This window comes from Danio aesculapii, chromosome 21 (genome assembly GCF_903798145.1).
Source record: "Danio aesculapii chromosome 21, fDanAes4.1, whole genome shotgun sequence".
NCBI classification, from domain to species: Eukaryota; Metazoa; Chordata; class Actinopteri; order Cypriniformes; family Danionidae; genus Danio; species Danio aesculapii.
Window position 1 is genome coordinate 13,817,657 of NC_079455.1, and position 26,392 is coordinate 13,844,048.

The 26,392-nt window shown below is 35.1% G+C and overlaps 1 protein-coding gene across 1 annotated transcript; it reads left to right on the plus strand.

Moving 5' to 3' along the window:
• The first annotated feature begins 1,009 nt into the window (after positions 1-1,009).
• LOC130214226 (coronin-6-like) lies at positions 1,010-26,392 on the plus strand. Its single transcript, XM_056445805.1, has 10 exons — positions 1,010-1,207; positions 9,554-9,676; positions 13,705-13,834; positions 17,697-17,875; positions 18,293-18,412; positions 21,329-21,433; positions 21,506-21,651; positions 23,977-24,034; positions 24,157-24,384; positions 26,248-26,392. Exons 1-10 carry the CDS (start codon positions 1,010-1,012, stop codon positions 26,368-26,370), a joined length of 1,410 nt encoding a protein of 469 aa, XP_056301780.1. The 3' UTR covers positions 26,371-26,392.

Here is a 26,392-nt window from a genome sequence, read left to right on the forward strand (position 1 = left end):
CATCAGTAGTTTACATAATAAAACAAGAATAAGTTTGGTTCAAATACATAAGTTGTACATAAATACAGTTAAAGTCAGAATTATTAGCCCCCCTGAATTTAGCCCCCATTTATTTTTTTCCCAGTTTTCTGTATAACAGAGAGCAGATCTTTTCATCACATTTCTCAACATAATAGTTTTAATACCTCATTTCTAATAACTGATTTATTTTATCTTTGCCATAATGACCGTAAAAATTTTTTTTACTAGATATTTTTCAAGACACTTCTATACAGCTTAAAGGGACATTTAGAGGCTTAACTAGGTTAATTAGGTTAACAAGGCAAGTTATTGTATATGATGGTTTGTTCTGTTGACTATCGGAATAAAATATAGCTGAAAGGGGCTAATATTTGACTTTAAATGTTTTTTTTTTTTTTAATAAAACTGCTTTTATTCTAGCCGAAATAAAACAATTAAGACTTTCTCCAGAAGAAAAAATATTAACAGACATACTGTGAAAATTTCCTTGCTCTGTTAAACATAATTTGGGAAATATTTAAAAAAGTAAAAAAAATAAATCAAAGGGGGCTAATAACTCTGACTTCAACTGTAACTATAATTTGTAAATACAGGTTGGTCTCAGCCACACGTCTATTTATATTATATTGACTGTAATTTATTTTATACAATATTGTATGCTGTGCTTACTATACGATACTTCAATATACAAAATTGAAAAAGTTTTGTTTCTATTAAAAAAAAAGTATTGATCTAAATCAAACAATGTGATCTTAATTACTGAATAATTATTACTGAGCCCAAAACTATATGAAAATGTAACCAATGATTGGGTTTCTCCATATCTGATCAATTTATTCATTCATCATTTCCTCTGCTTAGTCCCTTCTGTATTTATGTGTCGCCACAGTGGTAGGAACTGCCAGTTCTGACGCAAATTAAGTTTATATATTTTTTTTTCACATTTTTTAATAACTGAATATTTTCAATTTCTTTCTGTTTGACAGCCATGAGTCGCAGCATTGTGCGCCAGAGTAAGTTCCGGCATGTTTTTGGGCAGGCGGTGAAGGCAGATCAAGCTTACGATGATATCCGGGTTTCCAAAGTGACATGGGACAGCTCTTTCTGTGCGGTTAACCCAAAGTTTCTGGCAGTTATAGTGGAGTCCAGCGGAGGAGGAGCCTTTCTGGTGATGCCTCTCTCAAAGGTAAGAGACATGAGGAGAGAGACGCTCAAACATGTCTGTGAGAGCAGGGCACAACCTAATGCTCTGTGCATTTGAATCCAATTCAGACCACAATTTGTTTTTCCCCAAAGTGAATCTCATGCTCTAATGCAAATATGTGGTTTTGTGTCTTAATTACAGTGTATACGTTTTTCATTATTTACCTAATGACAACATACACTATTGGGCATGTTTTAAAGGGATAGTTCACCTAAAAAAAGAATATTTATTGACTGTTTACTCACTCTCATGTGATTCTAAACTTTTTCTTTATTCTGTAGAACATTGATGAAGGTATTTTGAGGTCGAAAGTTGAAAACCTGTAACCATTGACTTCCATAGTAGGACAAACAAATACTATGAAAATCAGTGGGTACAGGCTTCCAATGTTTGCAAAATGTCTTATTTCCTGTTTAACAGATGAAAGAAACTCATGAAGGTTTGAAACATGTAAAAAAATTCTGTATTTTGACAATGAACACTGCATTCTGGGCCTCAAGGTTGAGGTGGCCCTGATCGCAACACACAGTTGTATCGTGTAGATCAGGGGTTCCCAAACTTTTCAGCCCATGACCCGCAAAATAACAATGTTAGTGACTCGTGACTCCCCCATATCTTCTGAGGTGGGTATAAATATATAAATAACCTTATAATATATAAACTTTGCACACAACAGTGCACACATACCAATAGGCCCAAGTCTATTCATAATTTAATTTTGCAGAACGCCACTCGGAGACCATCCTCCATGTTCAGTTGTGGCCTGTATTTATTTTTAATATACGTGAGGGCCATAAAAGTTGTCAAGAAGTTTAACCTGATGCCATAAAATCAATGTGCTCTGTCTTTAATATAACGTAATCACCTCAAGGGCTGCAAAAAATTGAAAGGTTGATGGCTTTTTATTTGCATATTGTTTTTTCTTCTGTAGGTTATAGATAAAGTATGGTAATTTGAATAGTTTAATTAAATAATTTTTGGATTTTTGGAAATCACCACGCACATTGTCCCGACCCTCACTTTGGAAATCACTGGTGTAGATGAATCAATATGGTCAAGCAGATGAAGAAACAGTGTGATAGTTCTAGTAATGGCAGGCCTCATTGTAATGCAGTTAAACTGTGTTAGCGAAGCATTAAACACTTGTCTGATCTGCTAAATATCAGACTTAGCAGTAAATTTCACAGCAGATTTGACTCAGAACCTTTGGTCTGACTTTTTTGCTGTTGTTAAATATGTAGTGCTGACATGGAAACCCCAGCAGTTTTCTTATGCTAGCATGTGTAAAAATATTATATCCAATATAATAAAATGTTGTTAAAGTGTCACCATTTTGTGGTGAACTATCCTTTTAAGTTGTGCTCAGCACTGCAGTTCTGCATTATCTGTCTGTAATACATTGTCATGTTACAATAATGAAGTTTGTGGTTCTGATTATGGTGGACTTCATACATGAAAAGTCTATTCTTTAATCTTTATGGGACTGTGTTTGTGGGTATGTATGTTAAAGAGCCTCAGCCGAGCTCATGTTAAATCCCCCATCCCCCATGGGGCTTCATTACACCCTCACTGAGGTAACGTTTGAACCCCATGGAAACAGGGTACACAACCTGCATATGTTGTCTGAAAGCACCTCAGTGACATACACCGCAGTTTAGAGATGATAAGTAAGCGTTTCTGAGTTGATGTAATCCCCATCATCCATTGCCATCTTCTCTAATCTGTTTCCCCTCAGCAGCTTGCATTACAATGAAATAGTTACACTTATGATCATGTTTTTTAAGTGTGTGGGGAAGCTTCTCTAAAAATGTAGCTTGATAAGCTACAAGCCACTCTTCAGTAAAAGTAGATTAGCTACTGTAAAAACTTCACTTCTAAAAAAAACGTAGCTAGCTACACTACAAGTTACTTTCTAAAAGTAGCTATTTACATTGAGGCTAGTTTTTTTCCACAAAAGGCTTATATAGAAAAATAAATAATCATTAATTTCATGTGAAACATTTGGCACTTGAAACAGTACACTACAATTATAATGTCTATTACGCAGTTTCCTGACTGTCAAGAATCAGAGAAAAACTACAACAAATGTAGCAGTGCAATAACTAAATATTCATTCATTCATTCATTTTCTTTTCAGCTTAGTCCCTTTATTTATCTGGGGTCGCCACACCGGAATGAACTGCCAATTTATTAAGCATTTGTTTTATGCAGCGGATGCCCTTCCAGATGCAACTCATCACTGGGAAACAATAACTAAATAATTGAATTATATTAACCACACTGTAGCATTTTCTCAAAAAGTGACATACGCTTCCATTTTGGTAAGACATTTTAATGCAGCACTTGCTTGTTGATTTGTGTTCATTTCCAACTATTACAATATTTTATGGATTGAATTTTAACTGTTGTTATGTGAAAATGACAGTAATGTATTCATAAAAATAATAAATGTTAAACCACGAGATTTATTGACAAATATCTGCTATACAGTATTGTTGCGTGGTCAATATACACACTATTTACTTATGCATGTATACACTAAACTGCGTAGTGTGGAGTTTAGTGTCTTCCAAAATGAAACACCAACACTTTTTTTACTAAAAAGAAAATTCAAGCTGTTTCTCTGATGACGTTTAATCGTTGCCAAATTATAGAAATAAATACCAAAATACCAAGTAACTATCATGAGTACAAGTGTATTCACCACCAGGAAGTGGCATATTCATTAACTGTACGTAAGAGAAAATTGACATTTAGCTACTTCTCTTCTGCTACGTGACCAAAACTGCTATATCGTTGGGTGCATGAAGTGTACAACATTCCACACTTAATTTTTACAGTTGAATAAGTGCGTTATCTGGGTATTTAAAGTGCACTTATAAGAATTTTTTTTTCGATTTTCAGTGTGAATGCACTAATTTGTGCTATTTATACTATAAAGTGGCTTAAAATAGTGCGTAAGTTTGCAATTTGGGACACGCCTTATTGTCGTATGTGAACTTGACATGTGATGATGACACTGTGCTGCTTCAGACCATTGCAGGTTCATTAAAGCGGTGTCTTTATCAGCATCCTTATTCAGTAGTCAGGCACTGATTAGGGTGTTGCAAAATTCTTCCAGTTCACTTTGAAAATCAGGGAGCATCTATTACAATTAATGGAAGTTCAGAAGCGCAAAATATGAATCATGTGAATCGTCAAACAATTACAAATGAGAGATGTTTTCTAAGAGATTATTATTCTATTATTTATTTATTTTTAACATGAATTAACATAGCTAGACAGTTTAGTAACTATCTAGCAAACATTTAGAATGGTTTAATTGTTAAAATGTTGCTGGTAAATGAAACAGTCAAATTATTTATGTATAATACTTTTAAAAACTTAATATATTAAAAATATTTGTTCTGTTATGTTTATGATTTCTAGTTTTGATGTTGTACAATGAGGCTGTTCTCATGTCACTCTCGATGTGTCCCAATATGCAGTGAACCAAGCTCCTCACTGTTCTTACCAGTGCCCAAATTCATGTCCATGAACTTGGCTGACTGAGACACACCCAAACTGTTGTCAGGCTACTCCGCAGTTAGCTACTGGGAAGGCTATATTGTATCATATAGCTAAGCTGTCTGTCAAGCTACTGGAAAATCTAGCTAATTTAGTGAGAGAGGTCTGGATGCAGACCTGGTGCAGATGCAATCTGATCTGCATACAATGCTTTTTAATGCGCTCACCTAATCCCAACCTTAACCCTACCCCTCTCAGTGACGTCACTAGCTCCATTGAGTGCATTGTTTGTGACATTGCATCTTTGGGAGATCCAGTCTCCAGTCTTTTGAGATAATCCAGCTTGCATCATCAAAGCTGCATCCTGATACTATTGAATTTTGACACCGTGCATTTCTTTCTTATTTAATCTTAGTTTTTTTTATCACAAATACTGACACTATACTGAAATAGTAAGCATGTTTTGTTTATTGTGTTTATGACTTCAGTATGTCAACAAATGTTCTATTATAAAGTCCTTAAATTGACACTAACAATGTAAATTTAATCATCAGGTTAGAGCTGCACAGATGCAGTGGTTTCAAAAAGTAGCGAAACAGCTAAAATATCTGTACATAATTGCATTGCATAACAGAAACCCAAACAACTGGAAGATGCTTTCTGATCCTTGTATTCAGAAATGAATCTCAGCTTCCTCAGGGAACCGAAACTTACTGTCACTTCTTTCTAGCACCTTTATTTTTAGGAGTGTTTTAACGGTGTGTTAATGAAGGGTTTATGTTACCCTTCTTTATAACAAAGGCCATTTGGTTAGATTTCTTTTTGATTGAATGGAATTACATTTTTTTCAATGCGGTTTATTGTTCAGATCTCATAAAAATGATTCTGAGGTTATTTTCAACAGGGATATTCAGATCTTTTGGTTTTATAGACAGCCAAATATGATCATCTTTATGTAACAGACCCCCATCTTATAAAAGACATCTACTGTATGTAGCTTTTTGTATAAAGGTTCAATATACAGGGTGAGCCATTTATATGTATACACCTTAATAAAATGGGTATGGTTGGTGATGTTAATGTCCTGTTTGTGGCACATTATTTTTTCATGAGCCCTCTCACATATACTAAAGTTACGTTAACACCAAGCACACCATTGTTTTTCTTGTAAAATTCCCAATAAGTTTGATGTGTGACGCAACCCTCTTCCTATTGAAAAAACAAAAGTTGGATCCAAGATGGCGACTTCAAAATGGCCACCATGGTCACCACCTATCTTGAAAAGTTTGCCCCCTCACATATACTAATGTGTCACACACAGGACGTTAATATCACCAACCATTCTTATTTTATTAAGGTGTATCCATATAAATTGCCCACCCTGTAGATTCAATTTTGTTTAGAATATGGTAAAGGTTTAAATCCCAATTCAACCCCTTATCCCTTTCTCTTACCCATACCCCTTGTTTTGCGCGTTCCCGTGAAGAGGTAGTGGTGTCCCAATTCTCTTTAGCTTGAAGGTGTAGGGCTAAGGGCAAGGGGTATACACCCCTTCAAACGAAGATTTTTCAGGACCACACTCGAAACCAAGGGGTAAGAGAATTTTCCAGAATACACCAGCCACAACTGCACCTGGAAGTAAGGAGATCCACAAATTAGTATTTTTTTTGCCATTATTACGAATTTTTACAACAAACAAACATGTTTTAATATATCATAACCGCGTTCATGTTTTACTGTCATGCTTTAAAAAAACACTAAAATAAATTATAATAATATATAATCCATAATCATAACTCCTGTACAGCAGTCCCACAACATGCTGAGGGGTACAAAAATAGAATTGGGATTGGGCCTTAGTGTAAGTTCCTGTAATGATGTGTGATTATTGTAATTACTATAGTGAGTACATGGAACATATATAAAAAGGACACCATAAAGTGACCTGTTTTATCACATTTTGTAATATTTATTTGAATGTAGTCATTATACTTGGTATTTTTTTTACTAGTAAAATAAAAATTTTTAAGTTATTGTTATCACAATTTTTTATGTTGAGTATTTTTCATTTCCGTATTTGAATAGATGCTTTTAAAATTATTTAAACATTTTATAATTTTTTACCCCCCCCCCCCCCCCCCCCCCCCAACATTCTAAATATCGTCTGACACCTCCTTGTGGTTCCCGGGGTTTCTTGGCCCTAGTTTAAAAAACAAACAGGTCACCAAAACGCATATCACATACTTTTAGTTGTTCTAATGAAAATGCAACCTTTGTCAGACAAAGTCAAACACAGCATATCGATCCGCAGCAGTGCATCTCATCACTGCGTGCTATTTGTGGAGTTGGTCTGGATTCTCTAAGGGTCCATCAGTTAATGCCCTTTAAGTGTGGCTCCCTGCCGAGTCACGAGCATTTATCAGCAGGCTCTGGATAGACACGCTATAATATCCAGCTCTCCATCTCCCCTGTGCTCAGTCTCAGGCAGGCCAAAAGAAAAACTCCCCTTTTCAACGCCTCATCACAGGGTATAAATACATACCAGGAGGAGCAGCCGAACACAGAGCCAACACGTGCGAACAACGGCTCAACGAGAACAACAAAATAACAGCAAAGTTACATCACAGTCCTTAGAGAGCCAACTATAAATTGATAACGTAATTTGGGCAATTTCCAAACTCGGACATGAAACTGAAAAACAAACAAAAAAGAGAAGTGTTTTGGTTGTGTTAGAGGTTAGCACAACCTTAAGAGACCAAACTGAACATTTAATGATACATTTTGTTTGGCCATTTTCGTGTAGCACTAAACATTAATGGGATGCTACATACCTAAATATATAAACTACATAACTAAAAAGAGGATAATGCTTTTTTAAAATTTCGCATAAATTTAAGAATGTGTTTGTTTTTATTAACATGATCAAACAGTTGTACTTTATGAACTCTGCTTTTGTTTCTGAAAAAGCTGAGAAAATCGATTGAGCTATCCTGTAGAAATGGGCCACATGATGTCACTTCCTGGGTGTTATGATTTTAATATTCTTTTTATTTTAAATCAGGGGAGATTATGTGGTCACATGTTGGTGGCAGACCAAATGTGGGATTCAGCTAAATGTTTTGGATTACAAAATTTATACATGCAAATCCCCTTCTAACTGGGTCAGTAATTTATTTATTTATTTATTTATTTATGAAATGTATTCTTGGAATTATGTTTAAACAGCAAGGCGTACAATAGCCAAAAATATTTTTTTATTAATAAAATCCCTCTTCGTTTTTAGCTAATCTTCATTGAAGGATCCTGTGAAATTTATTAGGTTTTACAAAAATATGATGCTATACTATGCTAAAAATATTATAGTGTTTCATACTTCACAAATACTCTATTGTACACATATAAAATTATAAAAAATCATAGTAAAAAATATTATTTGTAAAAAATAGATGGTGATGTCTGAGAAAGACTAATGATGTCTGTGAGAGACTAGTGATGTGCTGTAATTGTAGATGTGCTGAAGTCATTCAATGCAAGGGTCTCTACTTGTTGTAATGTTTTTTTGCGATACAAATATTGCTGTTGTCTAATTTTGATATACAGTTAGTCAATTATTATTTTTTCCTTTTTAAATAAATATTTCCCAAATAATGTTTAGCAGAGCCAGTAATATTTCACAGTATTTCCTATAATATTTTTTCTTCTGGAGAAAGTCTGATTTGTATTATTTTGCTAGAAAAATCAGTTTTTATTTTTTTATTATTAATTTTGTTAGTAAATCCATTTCTTTTTAGCTGAACTTCCATGAAGGATCCCGTGAAATTGTATCAGTTTTTACAAAAATATTATGCTGAATAAACATTTTGTTTGAAGACTTTTAAAAAAAAATACACAGTGATGTCCTGAGTCAGACATGTAATGTCTGAGAGACTAGTGATGTGCTGTAATTGCAGATCATTCAAAGTCATTCAAAGCAAGGGTCTCTATTTGTTGTAATGTCTTGTTTTTTGTGCTACAAATATTGCTGTTGTCTAATTTTGATGTACAGTTCTCAAAATGATTCGCCCTCCTGTGATTTTTTTTTTTTTTTTTTTTCCTTCTTTTTTTAAATATTTCTCAAATGATGTTTAACAGAGCAAGACATTTTTTCACACTATTTGCTATAGATTTATTCTTCTGGAGAAAGTCTGATTTGTTTTATTTTGGCGAGAATAAAAACAGAAAGAAAAGAAAGCCTTTTTAAGGTCAAAATTATTAACCCCCTTATGCAATATTTTTTGTTTGATTGTCTACAGAACAAATCACTGTAATACAATGACTTGCCTAATTACCCTAATTAGCTTAATTAACATACTTAACCCAGTTAAGCTTTTAAATGTCTCTTTTAGCTGTATAGAAGTGTCTTGAAAAATATCTAGTAAAATATTATTTACTGTCATCATGACAAAGATAAAATAAATCAGTTATTAGAAATCAGTTATTAAAACTATTATGTTTAGAAATGTGTTGAAAAAAACCCACTTAGTTAAACAGTAATTGGGGAATAAAATACACATGGGGCTAATAATTCAGGACTTCCAATTTACTCAGATGTGTTTTCTAAGAAAGAAATGGTTTTGGATGAATGGCCTTGGTTATTTTCCACACTTGCATCTGCATGCTATATTAGGCACAGCTAAAATTCCTTCAAATTTTGAATGTCAAAGATTCCATTATTCCATTATTCCATTATCAATCGTTCTTTAATTCTGATCTCCGCTGTCTGTGTTTCTCAAAACCTATATATTCCTCATAAACTTTGTCCTTTGTTCTTCTATGTTATAGATGGGTAGAGTGGACAAAAACTACCCTCTAGTGGTTGGACACTCGGGGCCTGTTCTGGACATCGACTGGTGTCCTCACAATGACAACATCCTGGCCAGCTGCTCTGAAGACACCACTGCCATGGTAATCATCATGACAGACACTCATAAACATCTCCAGCGCCTGCCAGCCACTAGCCTCGCATTCGTAAACATGTTTCAGTTGCCATTTTTTCAGACGAGTGAAGCATGTCTCCATATATACCTACTCACCCTGGAGGGAAAGATCACAATGACAGACAATAGTGTTAATATGAGGGGTGATGACTGGAGTTAACGGTGGAACAGGAGCTGGTATTTATAAACACATGTTAGAAAGGCACTCTTGGCCAGAAACCTGTTCACAAATAAGCCAGTGGTAATGACAGACAGGGAAAGATGCACTGAGGTGTCTATAGGGATGAGTCATTTTATTTGAGCACACACCAGGACACGTGAATGACCTCATGCACAAACTTATTTGGCACAACATTTTAGATTTTTTTTTAATTTAAATATCCAAATTTAAACTTGGTTTATGAACTCACATTATCCCAAATGATTAAAAGAATATTCAAATCATAGGCAGATTAATTGAACAACATGTACTGGGTCCAGTGTTGTTATAAAACCATAGAACCTCAATTACAGGTTTGTTTTTTATAGAAAACAGGGAAACACCAAAGATACTTTAATATGTTGGCCATTTTATTTGAGTCTATTTATTAGGCTGCACAGCATCATAGCAGAACTTAAAATGTGTTTAGTATGATAAAACATCATTGATTCTTCCCTACACGATTATAATTAAAAGAACAGCAAGTGGTGGAATTTACTGTGGCCTAATTTATAAAAGCTCCTCTGCTTTCATTTCACGTCGTATTTGTCTCTCATCAGCATTTGCTTCTGAGGCCTCGTCTCGTTTTGCTTCGACATCTTTCAACCTTAAGCCTGGTTTATACTTCTGCGTCGAGGGATCAGCGTGACCCATGGCGGATGCAGTGCGAGTTGCCATGCATTTATACTTGCACACTGTTTCTGTTGCTCTGCAATAACACTTCCAAAATGCTAGCTGGCTGTAGGTTTTTATGTTCCTCTGTGTTGAGTTTCTTCGCTGGTGTTTTGTTTTTTTCGGACCAATCATAGAGCTTGCACTACGCGTTGTTGCGACGTGTAGTTACATTTTGTGAGAGGTGCCGTGTCGCAGATAGCCTATGGACTATGTGGTCCATAGACTATGTGACCACGCGTAGGCTACACCGGAGCATACATGTACGTTTAACGCAGAAGTATAAATCAGCCTTTAGGCCTCATTCTAACTGAATGAGTCTTTGCTTCTGAAAATGAGACGCAACGATTGAGAATTGTTTGACAAAATCTGCCAACTAGCTCTCTGCAACTCTCACATTTAGCCTACTGAAGCTGAGCAGGGCTGCACTCAGTCAGTACCTGAATAGGAGACCACATGGTTAAGCTAGGCTGCTGCCGGAAGTGGTGTTAATGAGACCAGCAGGGGGTGCTTAACCTGCAGTCTGTGTGGGTCCTAACGCCCCAGTGTAGTGATGGGGACTCTATACTGCTCAGTGAGTGCCATCTTTTGGATGAGACATTAACCGAGGTCCTGACTCTCTGTTGTCGTTAAAAATCGAAGGATGTCAAAACCAGGGGTTTAGCCCCGGTATCCTGGCCAATTTGCCCACCGAGGTTCTGACTCTCTGTTGTCGCTAAAAATCTAAGGCTGTCGAAACCAGGGGTTTAGCCCCGGTATCCTGGCCAAATTTGCCCACTGGCCATATCATAATTGGCTACATCACTCTGTCTCCTTCCCACCTATCAGCTGGTGTGTGGTGTACGGTCTGCACAATATGGCTGCCGTCGCATCATCCAGGTGGCTGCTGCACAATGGTGGTGAATGAGGAGATTCCCCCAATGTGTAAAGCAATTTGAGTGTCCAGAAAAGCGCTATATAAATGTAAGGAATTATTATTATTATTATTATTATTATTAAATGCGCATCGTAAATCACGAAAGTATCCGGACACAGCCACTGAGTGCTTGTAAACAGAAACTTGCAATGCTTAACCACCTTTAAGTTCTTCTGATTGGTCCACTGCTTGGAAATTGACAGTGATGAGCAGCGCTGCATGTGAAAGTTAAATTCTCTTAACTTCACACGGCATCTTAAAAAAAATAAAAACGTGTTGCTCGTGTGCACAGCTTAATTATCACAAATCCGTCAACAGCATGCTTACCTTGAAAAACAATAGAAAAGTAGCACATACTCTGCTTCATACTACTGTGATAATAAGTATTGAATACTTTAGCTTATCCATGAACATGATTTTTGCAGGATTCCTCTAGGATGCAATGACAACAGCTCCCATGATTCCACACTCAGTCAAGACTACACATTTGTTTGTTGTGAATACATACCCTCTAGTGGCGAAAATAACATACTGTGCTATTAAAGCCCCAAATACACTGTTTTATAAGTGCACATTACATGGTATCTTCAGTTACATAGTATACTCTTAGTTTACTCAGTTGCACAAACAGGTGTTTTTGCCTTCATAGTATTTCTTGTTTTTTTTTGTTTTTTTTGTACATTATTGACCCCTAGTTTAAGACTAAAGAGATGTGTTGTGGGGAAAAACAAAATACGAACATTTTTTGACCCTTTGTTAATTTAATGGGGAGGAAGTTGAACAGGTGAGTTCTTTTAAATATTTAGGTTTGGAAATGACTTTCAATTCCTTTTTGATAAACACTCAGGGCATGTTTTTAAAAAGCCTCAGTAGCGGTTGAGTTTGTTGCGAAAACTGAGAAGTTTGGTATTGAGAAGGACATTTTAATTGTCGTATATAAATCACTTATTGAACCTGTCTACATTGTAGCCTGGTTTAACCCCCTCTCTGTTAAAAGCAAAAATAAACTTTAAAGGTTGGTAAACGTAGCGAGAGACAAAAACTTCTCACTGATTTATTTATAGCAGCGACAAAAAGAAAAACCTCCGCTATTGTGGAAGACTCTTCCAATCCTCTACATAGTTTTTCAAAGTTACTTATAAAGTCCTGTTTAGCAAAAAAGGCCAAGTACAAGAATACATTTATTCCCACTGCCATTGGTTTTTAAATAGGATTTTTTAGAATAGTGTATTCATGTTTTTGTTGTTTTGTGTGAGCCTGTGTCCAAAGTCAAGTTTCTAACCACTGGGGGACAAAAAATTAAGTTTATTGAACTGAATTGAAAAAAGTAGTGAAAAAAAGCAGTCAAGCTACACGTGCACTATGCTTATGATGAACTTTGCATACATGCTTGTATACAGTTTTAAAAATCTTGGAGAACTGGCATCTTATATTCAGCTTTTGACTGTTGTCTGAAGTTTCATTTGAGAAGATCTCTAAAGTCTCTGACTTCCAGATTTCAATTGGTCTGCAGTTTACTTTCTGCTTTAATGACATTCAGACATTTTAATAAATGTGCATTAAATAATATTATATAATCTGTTAAAAACAGGCACCAGGTGGATTTTCTCAAAGCTGTGCAATGCGATCATTTATAATAATGTATGAATGCTATTTGATTACATTACATTACAAATGTGAATGGCATGCACTGTATGCACTGCTGTTAGAGAAGGTTAACTGCAGCTGTCATCTGCTCTGGCATTGCTGCTGCGCTCACCGAATACCAAAGCAACGCTCCCACAACATACTGACAACATACTGTTTGCTAGAACAGGACAAGATTTGGCTGGCATCCGAGGATCCCAAAAAATGTTAATACTGAGAAAATCACCTTTAAACTTTCTGAATGAACTTCTTGGTAATGCATATTACTAATCAAAATGTTGTTTTTATATGTTTGCAGTAGGACATTTACAAAAAATATTAATGGATTGCAATCTGATTATTATGAATGATAATAATGGATTTTTGTCCTTTCCCAGTTTTGTCGTCCAGTATAACATTTAAAAAAAAAAAAAAAAAATTGGAATCAGCTGACGTATATACCCTAATGATAACAACATAAACTTCTTGGTAGCCCTAAACAACACATTTTCTCTGTGTTTATTGATACATTGAGTTCCTCTAGTTATATAACCATTGCTCTAATACAATCATGTTTACTCAGGTATGGCAGATCCCTGACCACACACCCTCTCGCCCCATCAGTGAGCCTATAGTGGTGCTGGAGGGTCACTCCAAACGAGTGGGCATCATCAAATGGCACCCCACTGCCCGCAACATACTCCTCACTGCAGGTGAACTATCATCAGTCTGCATGACTGCCAACATCCTACACTGAACAGATACTGTAGATACACTGCTGGTCAAATTTTGGTATCAGAAAAAGTTTCTAGTATATTTAAAATAAGGCTCTGCTCACAAAGTCTGCATTTATTTGATCAACAATACAGTAAAAAACTGTAAATGGCCATTTAAAGTAACTGTTTTCATATTGAATGTACAGTAGATTTAAAGGTAATTGATTTCTTTGAGTCGATTTTTCAGTCTTCAATGTCACACAGTCCTTCAGCAATCGTTCTAATTTGATGATCTGCTGCTCAAGAAACATTTACTACTTTTACCAGTGTTGAAAATTGTTGATCTGCTTCATATTTTTATGGAAACTGATACAGTAACTTTTAGCTTTATTTGTATTCACCAATGATATGTCAATTTCTTTCAAGTGTAAAATTAAAGACAATTTTAACGTATCAACTATGAAGCTGGAAAAAATGTTTTCAACATTAATAATTAAAGGTCTCTTGAAGTGCTTAGAAATGTGCAGTTTTTTGTTCTATGTGTGACTTAGTGTTTAATTTTTATCACAGCTGAGAGTGTTGAGGTGCATCAAATGAAAAACAAAGTGTCTTGAAGGGGCGGGGCATGTCAGATACTGGAGAGCATATGATTGGTCAGAAGATTTGAGGAGAAACAGTAGTATGAGGTGATGTCAAAATGATTGTTGATCCATTTAGGCGGAAGTTCAAACTTCAAGCTTTGAATGTTTATAACTTATTAATGTAAATGTTGTCACTATATTGGGTTTTACTTTGTTGAATTTAAGTTGCAAAGTAATTCTCAATAGATTAGAAGTTAGGTTAGGGTTAGTGTAAGTTGTACATGTACTTGCAAAGTTTCTTATAGTCAAGATATATGTTTCTTATAGTTAAAATGTCTGTTGAAGGAGCAGTATCAGCAGATATTAAGCAAACAGTCTAGTAATGGACTCTTTTCACAAGCTTGTTATGACAAGTTTAACAGTCAGCAGCATCCTTGAAAGGTTTTAACATGTAGATTTTTTTTTAAGCGTATTAACGTTTATTTGTATATATGTATGTATAAAACCATCTTTGCTTCAAATTACATAAAATGAATTACCGCTTGTGCGAGGTGTTTCTAATGCAGCGTCTATGATGCAGGATAGTAATGTTGACGTTGTTCTCTCCTCTGGCTGCCATCATCAGTCTCAAACTATTTTTTTCTTTTTCTCAAAGTCTTTATAACATCATCGTGGAGTTTTTCTTTTATTGAGCAAATAAGATTATAAAAAAATGTATTGTAGTTCTCTCCCATTCACTGCGCTCAGTTTTCCTAACTATGATGACTTCTGCGGAAATGTGAAAAGGGTCCATACTCAAATGAGAATGAATTGGCATGTTGTTGCAATTCAAGTTTTAGCCAACAATATGGACCATCCAAATAAAGTCTTACCCTGCTTTGGAGCAACTAGCGTATAGATCTCCTTAAGACTTACATACTCATACTAGCATCTAAAAACTTTATTTTAATTTCACGGCACTTTAAGTAATTGAGCAAATAAGCATGTTATAAGAACCTCTGAAGGATGGCATGGTGGCACTGAAGACTGGATTATAAATAAATTATATATAAATAATTTAAATAATATATTCAATAAGAAAAACATTATTTTTAAAAATTGAACTATTATTTCATTATTTTACAATGTTTTTGTATTTGTGAGCAGAATAGGCTTCTATTACAGTTTTTCTCAGTGGCTTTGGTGCATTTCTCACAACACTATTTACATTTGCACAACAGTCAATGCATTTCTTAAAACAATTTGTTCAAACTGCAAAACCTAGTTGGTAACCTGCAAAAGCGCGTCACTTGCTCAAAATGGATAGCTCATTCTTCAAAAGCAAGTATTCATGTCAATAAAAGTGTCAGTGTCATCAAGATGAAAAGTCCTGACACCATTGTTTATGAACAAGATAGTCAAATGGCTGTCATGTTTTCATTATGACAGTTTACTCTGTACATTTTTTCCAATGCAAAAAAGTCAGATTTTGGTGACACTTCCTGAAAATGCTCAAGACAGCACTATATACTATTTGCACAGCCATGAAAACTACAGTAAAGTTAGACATCACTGCATTTAGTGAAGTATCTGAGTACAAGACACTGAATGTGTATGTTTCACATTTTTTCTGCATTTGCTCTTTGCAATTCTAATTTATTCACAGCATTGTGCAAAAGAATAAATGCACCCTTATTTACAACAAACATAAACTTCTTTTGGGTAGAGCTGTGCACAACTGTATACAATATTGCAGTACATACTGGAACTGAACCTACAACATACACAGGTCTGTAAATAATTTCTGAAATTGTTCATTTTAGAAGACATTTTCAGGAAAAAAAAGATAATTGTTTTTATAAAATTTGCTTGACAGATTTTGACAACTAGTTTAACATTTTTGTATATAATGACTCTAGTAATGAAATGTGGACTATCCGTTTTATATGGAATGACTATTCAGCATTCACAAGTTTAGTTAATTTTGACTGACATGACACAAGCAAATGATAATGTTATAAAACAGCAGAGAGTTGTATGAAAGCAATTGATGCTTGTCCAAAAGCATTTGCAATTTGTTGGAAGGAATGAGAAACTGCTACTATGATGTGCACAAATGACTAATTGTTTTGAGAAATGCATTAGCTGTTGTGCAAATGTAATTAGTGTTGTGAGAAATGCAACAAAGCGACTTGAGAAAAGATGTAAAAGCATTTTAAAAATCCAGTTTTTGACTGGTAGTGTTGGGCTGTGAAATATGACAATATTTATCATATGAATTAAATAAAAACTATATTGTATCATATTATGCCTTTTTGATATATCATTTTGTTTCATATGATCTTTTATTTCATGGTGTCTCTAAATACAGCTGAATGCAGAAACGCGAATGACAGCATGGTGAAAATGTACAATGTGTACATTTTGCAGTTGATTCATTAATATTTTATGTAGGGCCTGCTATTATTACTTTTAAACAAATGTTTTAAATTTCATTCATATTTATTGTAACTCTTAATGTTCCACATAAAATGAGAAAAATTATCACAAATGAATGAGTACATTGGAGCATATTAGGGCTGCACAATATATTGTTTCAGCATCGATATCGCAATGTGTGTGTCTGCAATAGTCATATCACAGTATATGCAATGTTGAGTTGGGATTAAAGTTGATCAGCACAACATTTTCATTCAGAGTCATTGCAAAGCATAACCATAACAGAGTGAAACTTTGTCATTTGCGATAGTTTTAAAGGAATTTCAGGAGAGTGTAAAGCATTCGGGCACAAAAAAGTACATTTGTACATTATGATGAAGACTATACAATTTCTGTACCTCAATACTGTTTGAGTCTCTAAAAGCACTTGTTTATTTGACTTTTTTCAGTGCTCTATTGTAATTATTTTGTTTGTTTATTATTTTTTTATACATCATTTATACCCTTACAAAGTCACCCCGATCAATCTAAATAATTGATTTCTTTCCAAAAAGAACTACCTGGGGAAATTGTATTCATATCACCTAATGCTAAACTGTGCAGAGCTGCGACCCTCAAGGGAACTGGAATTGACACCTGCTTTAAAACTTCAAAAAGAAATAGTCCTTTCCATGTGATCAATATTAACTGATTGAATATGTCATGATATATATATTGTTATGATGATTTAAGATGACTAATATGAGATTTTTATATCATATCATATCACCCAGCCCTAGGTAGTGCACAAATAATGTTATTTTACCAATGAGAAGCAGCTGAAAGTCGTCCCTCCATCATGCAGTGTGCTTGTGTCTCAGGCAGTGATAATCTGATCATCATCTGGAACGTGGGCACTGGAGAAGCCTTGATCACCATGGATGACCATCCAGATCTGATCTACAGCGTCGACTGGAACTACAACGGCAGCCTTTTCTGCACCACCTGCAAGGACCGTCGACTGCGAGTGTGTGATCCGAGGAAAAATGAAGTGGTGGCGGTAGGTTGATCATAGCTTATATGATTCAATGATCTTTGCTATGCTAAGCTAAAAGGGCTCCTGCCAGACCCAGATATCAGCAGAATGGATTCAAAAATTGTCAAACTCAGCTGTTCAACTGTTTAAAGTTGTAAAATGAACTTTAAATTAAGCTATTTTTGTCATCAAACTATTTGTTAAAACAAAATCAGATGACTTTGTTGATACGCATGCTGGAATTTATTCAATAAATGTGTTTCCATCACAGTTTATGTGCATTTTCTCTTTTTATATACAATGTTTATTTTACTCAGTTGTGCGTATTAAATTTTTTATGTGTATTTTCAAAATGTATGTGCACCTTGGCGTGTCCATTCAGCTTATTTTGTGCGATAATTCAAAATAAATGATATAAATATATATTTTTTCCTCCTGCAGGAGAGACTGTCTCCACATGAGGGCATCAGGCCGATGAGAGCCATTTTTACTCGAGAGGGCAACATTTTCACCACAGGCTTCACCAGGATGAGCCAGAGGGAGCTTGGACTGTGGGATCCGGTAATTATACAAAATTAAGTGTACTTCACCAAAAAAAAAATCTATTCTGTCATCATTTACTGAACCAAATCCATACTGCTTTAACTCTTGTATTATGTTTCAGGTCAGTCTGGCTTTAAAGATTATTGTGATTTAGGACCACAATCAAACATACAAAGTTTAAAAACTCTTAAAAGTAAACTCTTACATGGTTTGTTGTAAAACGGGTGCACCAAATTTCTGTTACATGTGTGATGTTCACAGGTCAGTTTGACCCTTTGTTTCTTGATTAATGCTGATAAACTTTGCCATACATGCTCATCAACGGTGTACACATTTAATCAGTTCATAAGCCTAGCTGGGAAATTCATTATATTAGTGTTTCTAATGCTAGTCTACATCCATTTGTACTTGAGAGAAGCAGAAAGAATAATCTGTGTTTAGGAATAGTTGTTAAAAATGTAATGCAAGATTAGTGAAGGGATATTAATTACAGATTTACATTTAGGATTTTAGTCACATAAAAATAAACAGAACTCATCATATAAACATGCAAGATTGGGGTTCTTATTGATTATCACACTTCTCACACAAAGGTTAGACCATTCTTTTTACAATATTTCCCACATTTTTAAACACAATTGTTATAACTAATTTGAAATAGCTAATTTCTTTTGTCTTTGCCATGATGACTATGTGAAAGATACTAGTATTCAGCTTAAAGTGCCATTTAAAGGCTTAACTAGGCTAACAAGGTAAGTTATATTAATTAGGCAAGTCATTGGACAACAGTGATTTATTCTTTGTCCAATCGAGAGAGAAAAAAAACATATCTGTTATTCCCAGTCGATTTCTCAGATCAGAATTGAATTTCTCAAAACTCCCTGTTCCATTTTCACGTCATTGTTGGAGTTGTGCACATCAAAAAAGCACATTCCTTTGAACAAGTTGCAAATGCTTTTGTTCATCCATGCAAATGAATATGTTCAATTCTCTGCTATTTCCTACATTATCAGTTGCTTATGTCATGTTGATCAATATGTATTATTTTGGTCTCTGTTGAATAGTCTCACCCCCCACAACATTTAATCATTTGTTCATTACAGTACAAACAGCAAAAAAACAAAACATTTTTTGCCATTGTTTACATCAGAACACCTGTCCAGTAGGGTTGTCACCATACCATTAATTAATCTTACGATATTAAACCAGCTGAAGTATCATGATACCAAGTAGTATTGCGATACCGTAATTTATAACTCAAATTATTTAAAAAAATGTCAGAAATACTATGTTTTATGTTATAATAGGCCTACTTGAATGTAATTCATCATAATTACCGGCTGAAAAAAAATTGTGTTTGCACCTCACTTCAAATAAAATGTATTCATTCTTTTTGTTTATTTTCTTGATAACTGATCAACTTAAATATGTTAAAATAAAGATACAGTTATGCCAAATAAAAAAAAATTTCCAGCAAAAATAGGTTAAATGAAGTGGTCAAAAATTGTTTCAATGTTTCCTGTTGCTAATTGGTTTGGTTTTTATCTATTTCTTTTTTTTTTGTCTTCTAAGGTAACAATCCAAAGTAAACCAAAATTTTACTTTGCGAGTCGCACTTTTAAAGAGATTGTCGCAGTCGCTAATAAATCATATTAACAGCAACAGAAATGGACCGATTCAGATGTACGTTCGAACTGAAGCGTCAAAAAATGTGCAATAGGCTACCATAAAATGTGCAAATTCTACACAGTTTTGCAACCTTAAAAAGCTTCACAGACTATTTAATTAAATGGTTTATTGTTGTACAAACATGTGAGCATTTTAGTGACTTTTTTCACATGCAGTATTATCTATTGTAGATAAACCATTAATGACGATACTACCGTTTGCAAATTACAGTGGCACCGCCAGTATTTTGGAGCCATAGTATCGCCATACTATCATAGTAGTATATACACTCTCCAGAGTACACTGTTATGCTGACATGACTAAATAATTTGACTGTCTTATCTGTACAGTACACGTTCATTGACACAAATTTAGTTTTGAAGGATGAACTAAGGATTTTGAGCAAAATAATTGGTTTTGCATGTGATCCATGGTGTTTTGTTGTTTGTACCCATAATTTTGTTTGTACCCATAATTTTGAGCAATACACTTACTGTTTTGCAAGTTTCAATTCTGATCTAAGAAAGTGACTGAAAAACCTAATTAATAAAAGAGGGTTAAAATTTGTTTTAAAAATTTCCAGTCAGGCTAATATATCTGACTGTCTCCTGAATAAATAAAATGTTATAGGAAAAACAAAATGATCTTACTCTGTTAAACTTCAATTGGGCAATATTCATTTATTCATTTTCTTTTCGGCTTAGTCCCTTTATTAATCTGGGGTCGCCATAGTGGAATAAACCGCCAACTTATCCAGCATATGTTTTACGCAGAAGATGCCCTTCTAGCTGCAACCCATTTCTGGGAAATATCCCTACACACTCATGCACTACGGACAATTTAGCTTACCCAATTTACCTGTACCACATGTCTTTGGACGGAAGCACCCGAAGGAAACCCACGCAAACATGGGGAGAACATGCAAACTCCACACAGAAACGCCAACTGACCCAGCCAAGGCTTGAACCAGCGACCTTCTTGCTGTGAGGCAACAGCACTACCTACTGCGCTACCGCGTCTAAGTTTTGCGTTTAAGTTTTGCTTAGTTAGACTTCAGCAGATGGACTAAAACCTCTCGGGTTTTATTAACATCTTTATTTAAGTTTCAAATATTAGCAGTCCTATGAGAGCTGAAAGCTAGTAAATGTTGACAGAATTGAAAGTTTTGGGTGAACTGCTGCTTTAAGATTTACTCATTTAATCGGTTTAATTTCACCACCCTGGTTTTCTTTCATATAACCGATGGTGTCAATTCTGTCCTTTCAGACTAATTTTGAAGAGCCCATAGCATTACTGGAGTTGGACACAAGTAATGGAGTTTTATTGCCTTTTTATGATCCCGACACTAATATAGTGTATCTCAGTGGCAAGGTATGATTCGGCTTCATCTTCATTTGTTATCACTTGCAGACAGGCGCTGTAAAGTAGTCTCTGTCTCCACAGGGTGACAGCAGTATTCGGTATTTTGAGATCACAGAAGAGCCTCCGTATGTGCATTACATCAGCACATTCAGCAGCAAGGAGCCCCAGAGAGGAATGGGCTTCATGCCCAAGAGAGGAGTGGATGTCAGCAAGTGTGAGATCGCCAGGTCAGTTCTGCACGGTTACACCGGACCATCTCAAAAACCGATCAATAGCTGTTAGTATATTTATATGATGTGTATTCAGACATCTTACACATACAGCTATAGAAAAATAAACACTGCTTGTAAAATTTCAATAATAAATCAATGGATTTAGTACACTGTTAAAAATATGTTAATTAATAGTTTCCGTATTTTTTTGTGTTTTCTGGCTATTTATGGTCGCGAATTGCATTATAGGATGTTGATCTCTGCTCTATTCACTTCTAATGTTGAAAATTCAACTCTACAGTTTACCAAGGTGACTTTTATTAACATTTTAGTAGTTTGAAATGATATAATGTATCAGAAATAATATATAAAGAAAGAAATCTGTAAAATAACAGATGCAGCACTGGCAGTTTATTACAAGGTTTTTGTAGCATAATATACAGCACCAACCCAGACAATATATCACTTTCAACTATTAAATATGTTAATAAAAAGGTCACTTTTTCCAACTTTTTAAGGTTAAAAGTTGTCAGAAGCTAGAGCAAGATTTCACAGTGCCATTTAAAAGCATAAATAAAAAAAAAATTAAAACATGAATTACAAAATACAGAAAACTTAAGGATATTTTACAGCATAATATTATATATTTCTAAAGTATATTTACTTTATTCTATAAAGTTATGATAACATTTCATCCAAATTGCATATTCCCTCCCCTTAGCCAGGATGCATTAAACTGATCAGAAGTGACTGTAAATACATGAAAAAAAAAATATTGAAATAAAAACTTCCACTAAATATTAATCAGCATAACTCAATTATTTTACACAGAAGACTGAGGTAATATTGCTGCAAAATCAGTTTTGTCATTGCAGGAGAAAAATAAAATCTATTATAATAGAAATCACAAAATTTAGATTGTGAAAACACACTCACACACATAATTGTACCCTATTTTTGATCAAATGAACAGCCTTGGTGTCCATAGGTTTTCATTTCTATAATGACAGTGCACTAAAAATGGCAAGTTTTTCTTTTGGGTTTTGAAGCATTTTGAATGCAACAACAAGACTTTAAAAAATGAAAAAAAGCTGTATTATTCATGCTTGATTACAGGGTATCTGCAGGGTCTTAAAATGTTTTAAATCTCAAAAGCTACATTTTAGGCCTTAAGTCATAAATCTACTTAAATGTTGTGTTGTAGGTCTTAAATCTTTTTTTAACAGGTCTTAATTTTCCTTTGTTCATGTATAGCTACCCATTCTGGCCAACACCCATACAATCACCAACCGTCCATCTCAATAAAACTTAAAACTTTTTATTTAAAAATAGCATTTAATTACTTTCCCTAAAGAAACATTTGTTTAAAAGTTCTCCATTTATTTACTGCTGAGGATACTGACCTGACCTATGTTTTCTATCATCATTTTTTGATAGGGCAAGTGAAAATCTTTTCCAACTGGGATATTCGAACTAAATCCCTAGCATTTAACCCTGTATACGTCGAAAATGTCATTCATAATGGTCTTAAAAAGTCATAAAGTTTTACTTGGTGAAACCTCCAGAAACCCCGAATCAGTGGCAGTGTCACTTTGAAAGAAATAGGGCTTGTCTGTGCATATGCGGTAGTATACAGTACATGTAGTCCATCATTGTTGTTTTACTTATTAAATACTCATGTATTACTGTAGATTGAACATGTAACGGTGACACTGTGGCTCAGTGGTTAGCACTGTCGCCTCACAGCATGAACGTCACTGGTTCGAGTCCCAGCTAGGTCAGTTGGCATTTCTGTGTGAAGTGTGCATGTTCTCTCCGTGTTTGCATGGATTTCCTCCGGGTGCTCCGGTTTCCCCCACAGTCCAAAGACATGTGCTGTAGGTGAATTGAATAAACTAAATTGGCCATAGTGTATGTATGTAAATGAGTGTGCATAGATGTTTCCCAGTACTGGGGAAGGGCATCTGCTGCAACATATGCTGGATAAGTTGGTGGTTCATTCCGCTGTGGTGACCCCTGATTAATAAAGGGACTAAGCTGGAGGAAAATGACTGAATGAATGCATATGTAACATGACATTGCAGTTTCCACACAGATAGAGTCAATCATGCTATAATTGTTTTGGGAAATTTAGCCTATTACTATATTCATAGACATTTTGGGAAAAAAAAATGTTTTCAGGCCCCAAAAATGCTCAAATATTTTTTAAAAAGGTATTTTTGTGAGGATATCAGTATAAAATGCAACTGCATTCCTTTTAACTTTGCCCTTTTATGTCTTTGTCTCTCACTCTAATGATCATATTAAGCATTCCTGAACCGTTATTGTTTTCTGCCACAGATTATATAAACTTCATGAGAGAAAGTGTGAGCCTATCATGATGACAGTGCCCAGAAAGGTGAGCACACACTTATTGTTGAAGGTCATTTAATCTTGAGTCACTATATGCAAAAATGTACCCGAAACAGAAGTGCTGATGATATGAGTAAAAACACATTGCTCCTGTTTTTATGCTTACAGTCGGACCTCTTCCAGGACGATCTTTTCCCAGACACAGCAGGTCCAGATCCAGCTGTGGAGCCTGAAGAATGGATGGATGGACGAGACGCCGACCCCATCCTCGTGTCCATGAGGGATGGATATGTTCCACCCAAAAGCAGAGAGCTGAAGGTGTCCAAGAAGAACGTTCTAGACAGCAGACCTGCCACACGCAGAAGCATGTCAGCTGTAGACGGAAGCAGTTTGCCAGTGAGTAGAACATCTGGATTTTTCTTGGTCTTCAATTTTCTGCTTCACTGCTTTTGTTACTCTTTCAGTATCTTTTTTAAAGACTTCTGTAGAAGCAAATAGGGCTGGAAATCGTTTTCAGTTATATAAAAAAACAAGTACCCTTTGCATGTCAGAACATACCTAAATGCTGTTTCCACCTGCTGTTAAATGGATAGTTCACCCAAAAATGAAAATGCACACATCCACACTTTTTTGAGAATCTCTTTTCAGTTAGACACAAAATAAGCCATTTTGAAGAATGTTGGAAACCAGGAAGCACTGAGTTCCATAGTAGGAATAAAAATACTACGAAAGATTCCAGTCAATGGCTACCAACATTCTTTAACAAACAAGTTTGGGAGTTATATAGATACAAAAGATGATTTGTTTTTATGTGATGAAAAATGGACCACTAAACTAAACTAATGAAAATGTACAGCTCTCTCTCTGTATTACATCATCTATGCATCAGTTCAAATTACAAATGACTCTCATGAACAGGTTCTTTTAAATGAATTATAACTCCATTACTTTCTGAATCAGGAGACCAACTGACTGAATGACTAATTTACTGGATCAAATATGTAATAGTCATCATCACATGTTCATCACATATATTTTTTTACTAATAAACTACTGAATTATAATGATATGATGAGTAGTAAGTGCTGGTGGATTCATATTATAAATATTGCTAATATATAGACTCCATGGTCAAGAAGATTACTTTCTAGAATTGAGCAAATTTGAGTCTACAGTTGGCTCTTTATTACTGTAATTAACATGTTTCTGGCTTTCTATATGTAATGGAGGCCAGCTAGTGAAGTGCTATGCAGGTAAACCCCACTCCTCTGACATCAAAAGGTGCTCAAGCAACAGATGCTAGAGGCCATGGTCTTTAGTCTCCTTGTTAGAGCAACCAACTCCCATACATAGAATTGCTGTTTCAATCCCAGCTCAGACCGCGTTGGGTGCAGTAGGACCGGTGGGTTACATATATATTTGGCAACAATTCATTTAACAAATTGACCTGAAAGCCATGAAAGGTACTTTGGGATGTGCTGGAGTGGACAGCTTTATGATCATCTTTAGCTTTGATTGCAATGTGATTTCATCATGGCATTGTTTCAGTAACCTTATGCAATGTTAGTTTATTTCCATTAAGAAACTCATTCTTTTATTTTCTAAGATATTTTATTGTTAATGGGAGACCCTCCACTACCTGATCCTGAATCGTCCTGTGTCTTCTGTTGCATCTCCAGATGTTCAATTGAATTTAGGTCAAATGGTGGTCAAGAGGCAACCTTTTTCAGATGAATCTTTGCATCGTCATCCTGAAATATGTCCATGGGACAATGAAAATTTTTTCATTGTTTACACCACTATTTGTTCCAAACCTTTTTGAGTTTCTTTCAACCATTGAACACACAAAAAGATATAATGAAGAATTCTGAAAACAGTCATTGACTTCTAAAGTATTTTGTTTCTTCTATGGATGTCAACTGCTCCTTTATACCAACATTCTTCAGAATATTTGGTTTTGTTTAAAAGAAGCAAGACATTCATAAAAGTTTACAACCCCGTAAGTTTAAGTAATTGGTGAGGAAATTTAGATTTTTGGGTGAACTCTTCCTTTATTTTATAAGAATAGAAATGGACTCATTTAGAAACAATCGATTAGACAATATGAATCGATTCCCATCCCTAGAAGCTAAACATCTTCATTCCCTTTTTTCAGATCCAGACTATCCTTGACTTGCTGTCTCTTTCCCCCCTCTCTTTCAACTACCACTTTCTGTCTTCTCTTTCCATCTTCTCTCTCCGTCTTCTTTCAAATTCTAGCCTCAGTTGTTGGAGAAGCTCATTGAGGAGATCCAAAATCTGAAGGCGACAGTCCTCTCTCAGGAAAAGCGAATCTGTGACTTAGAGAATAAGCTTTCAAAGTACACTAATGGCACAGTCTGAATAAAGCAACTGGTCCTGTGCA

Excerpts from the sequence above, each read along its gene's own strand:
- LOC130214226 (XM_056445805.1), top strand. The coding sequence starts at position 1,010 with ATGAGTCGCAGCATTGTGCGCCAGAGTAAGTTCCGGCATGTTTTTGGG. Across the intron at positions 9,677-13,704 it reads CTGAAGACACCACTGCCATG|GTATGGCAGATCCCTGACCA; the intron begins GTAATCATCATG and ends ATGTTTACTCAG. Across the intron at positions 24,385-26,247 it reads TAGACGGAAGCAGTTTGCCA|CCTCAGTTGTTGGAGAAGCT; the intron begins GTGAGTAGAACA and ends TTCAAATTCTAG.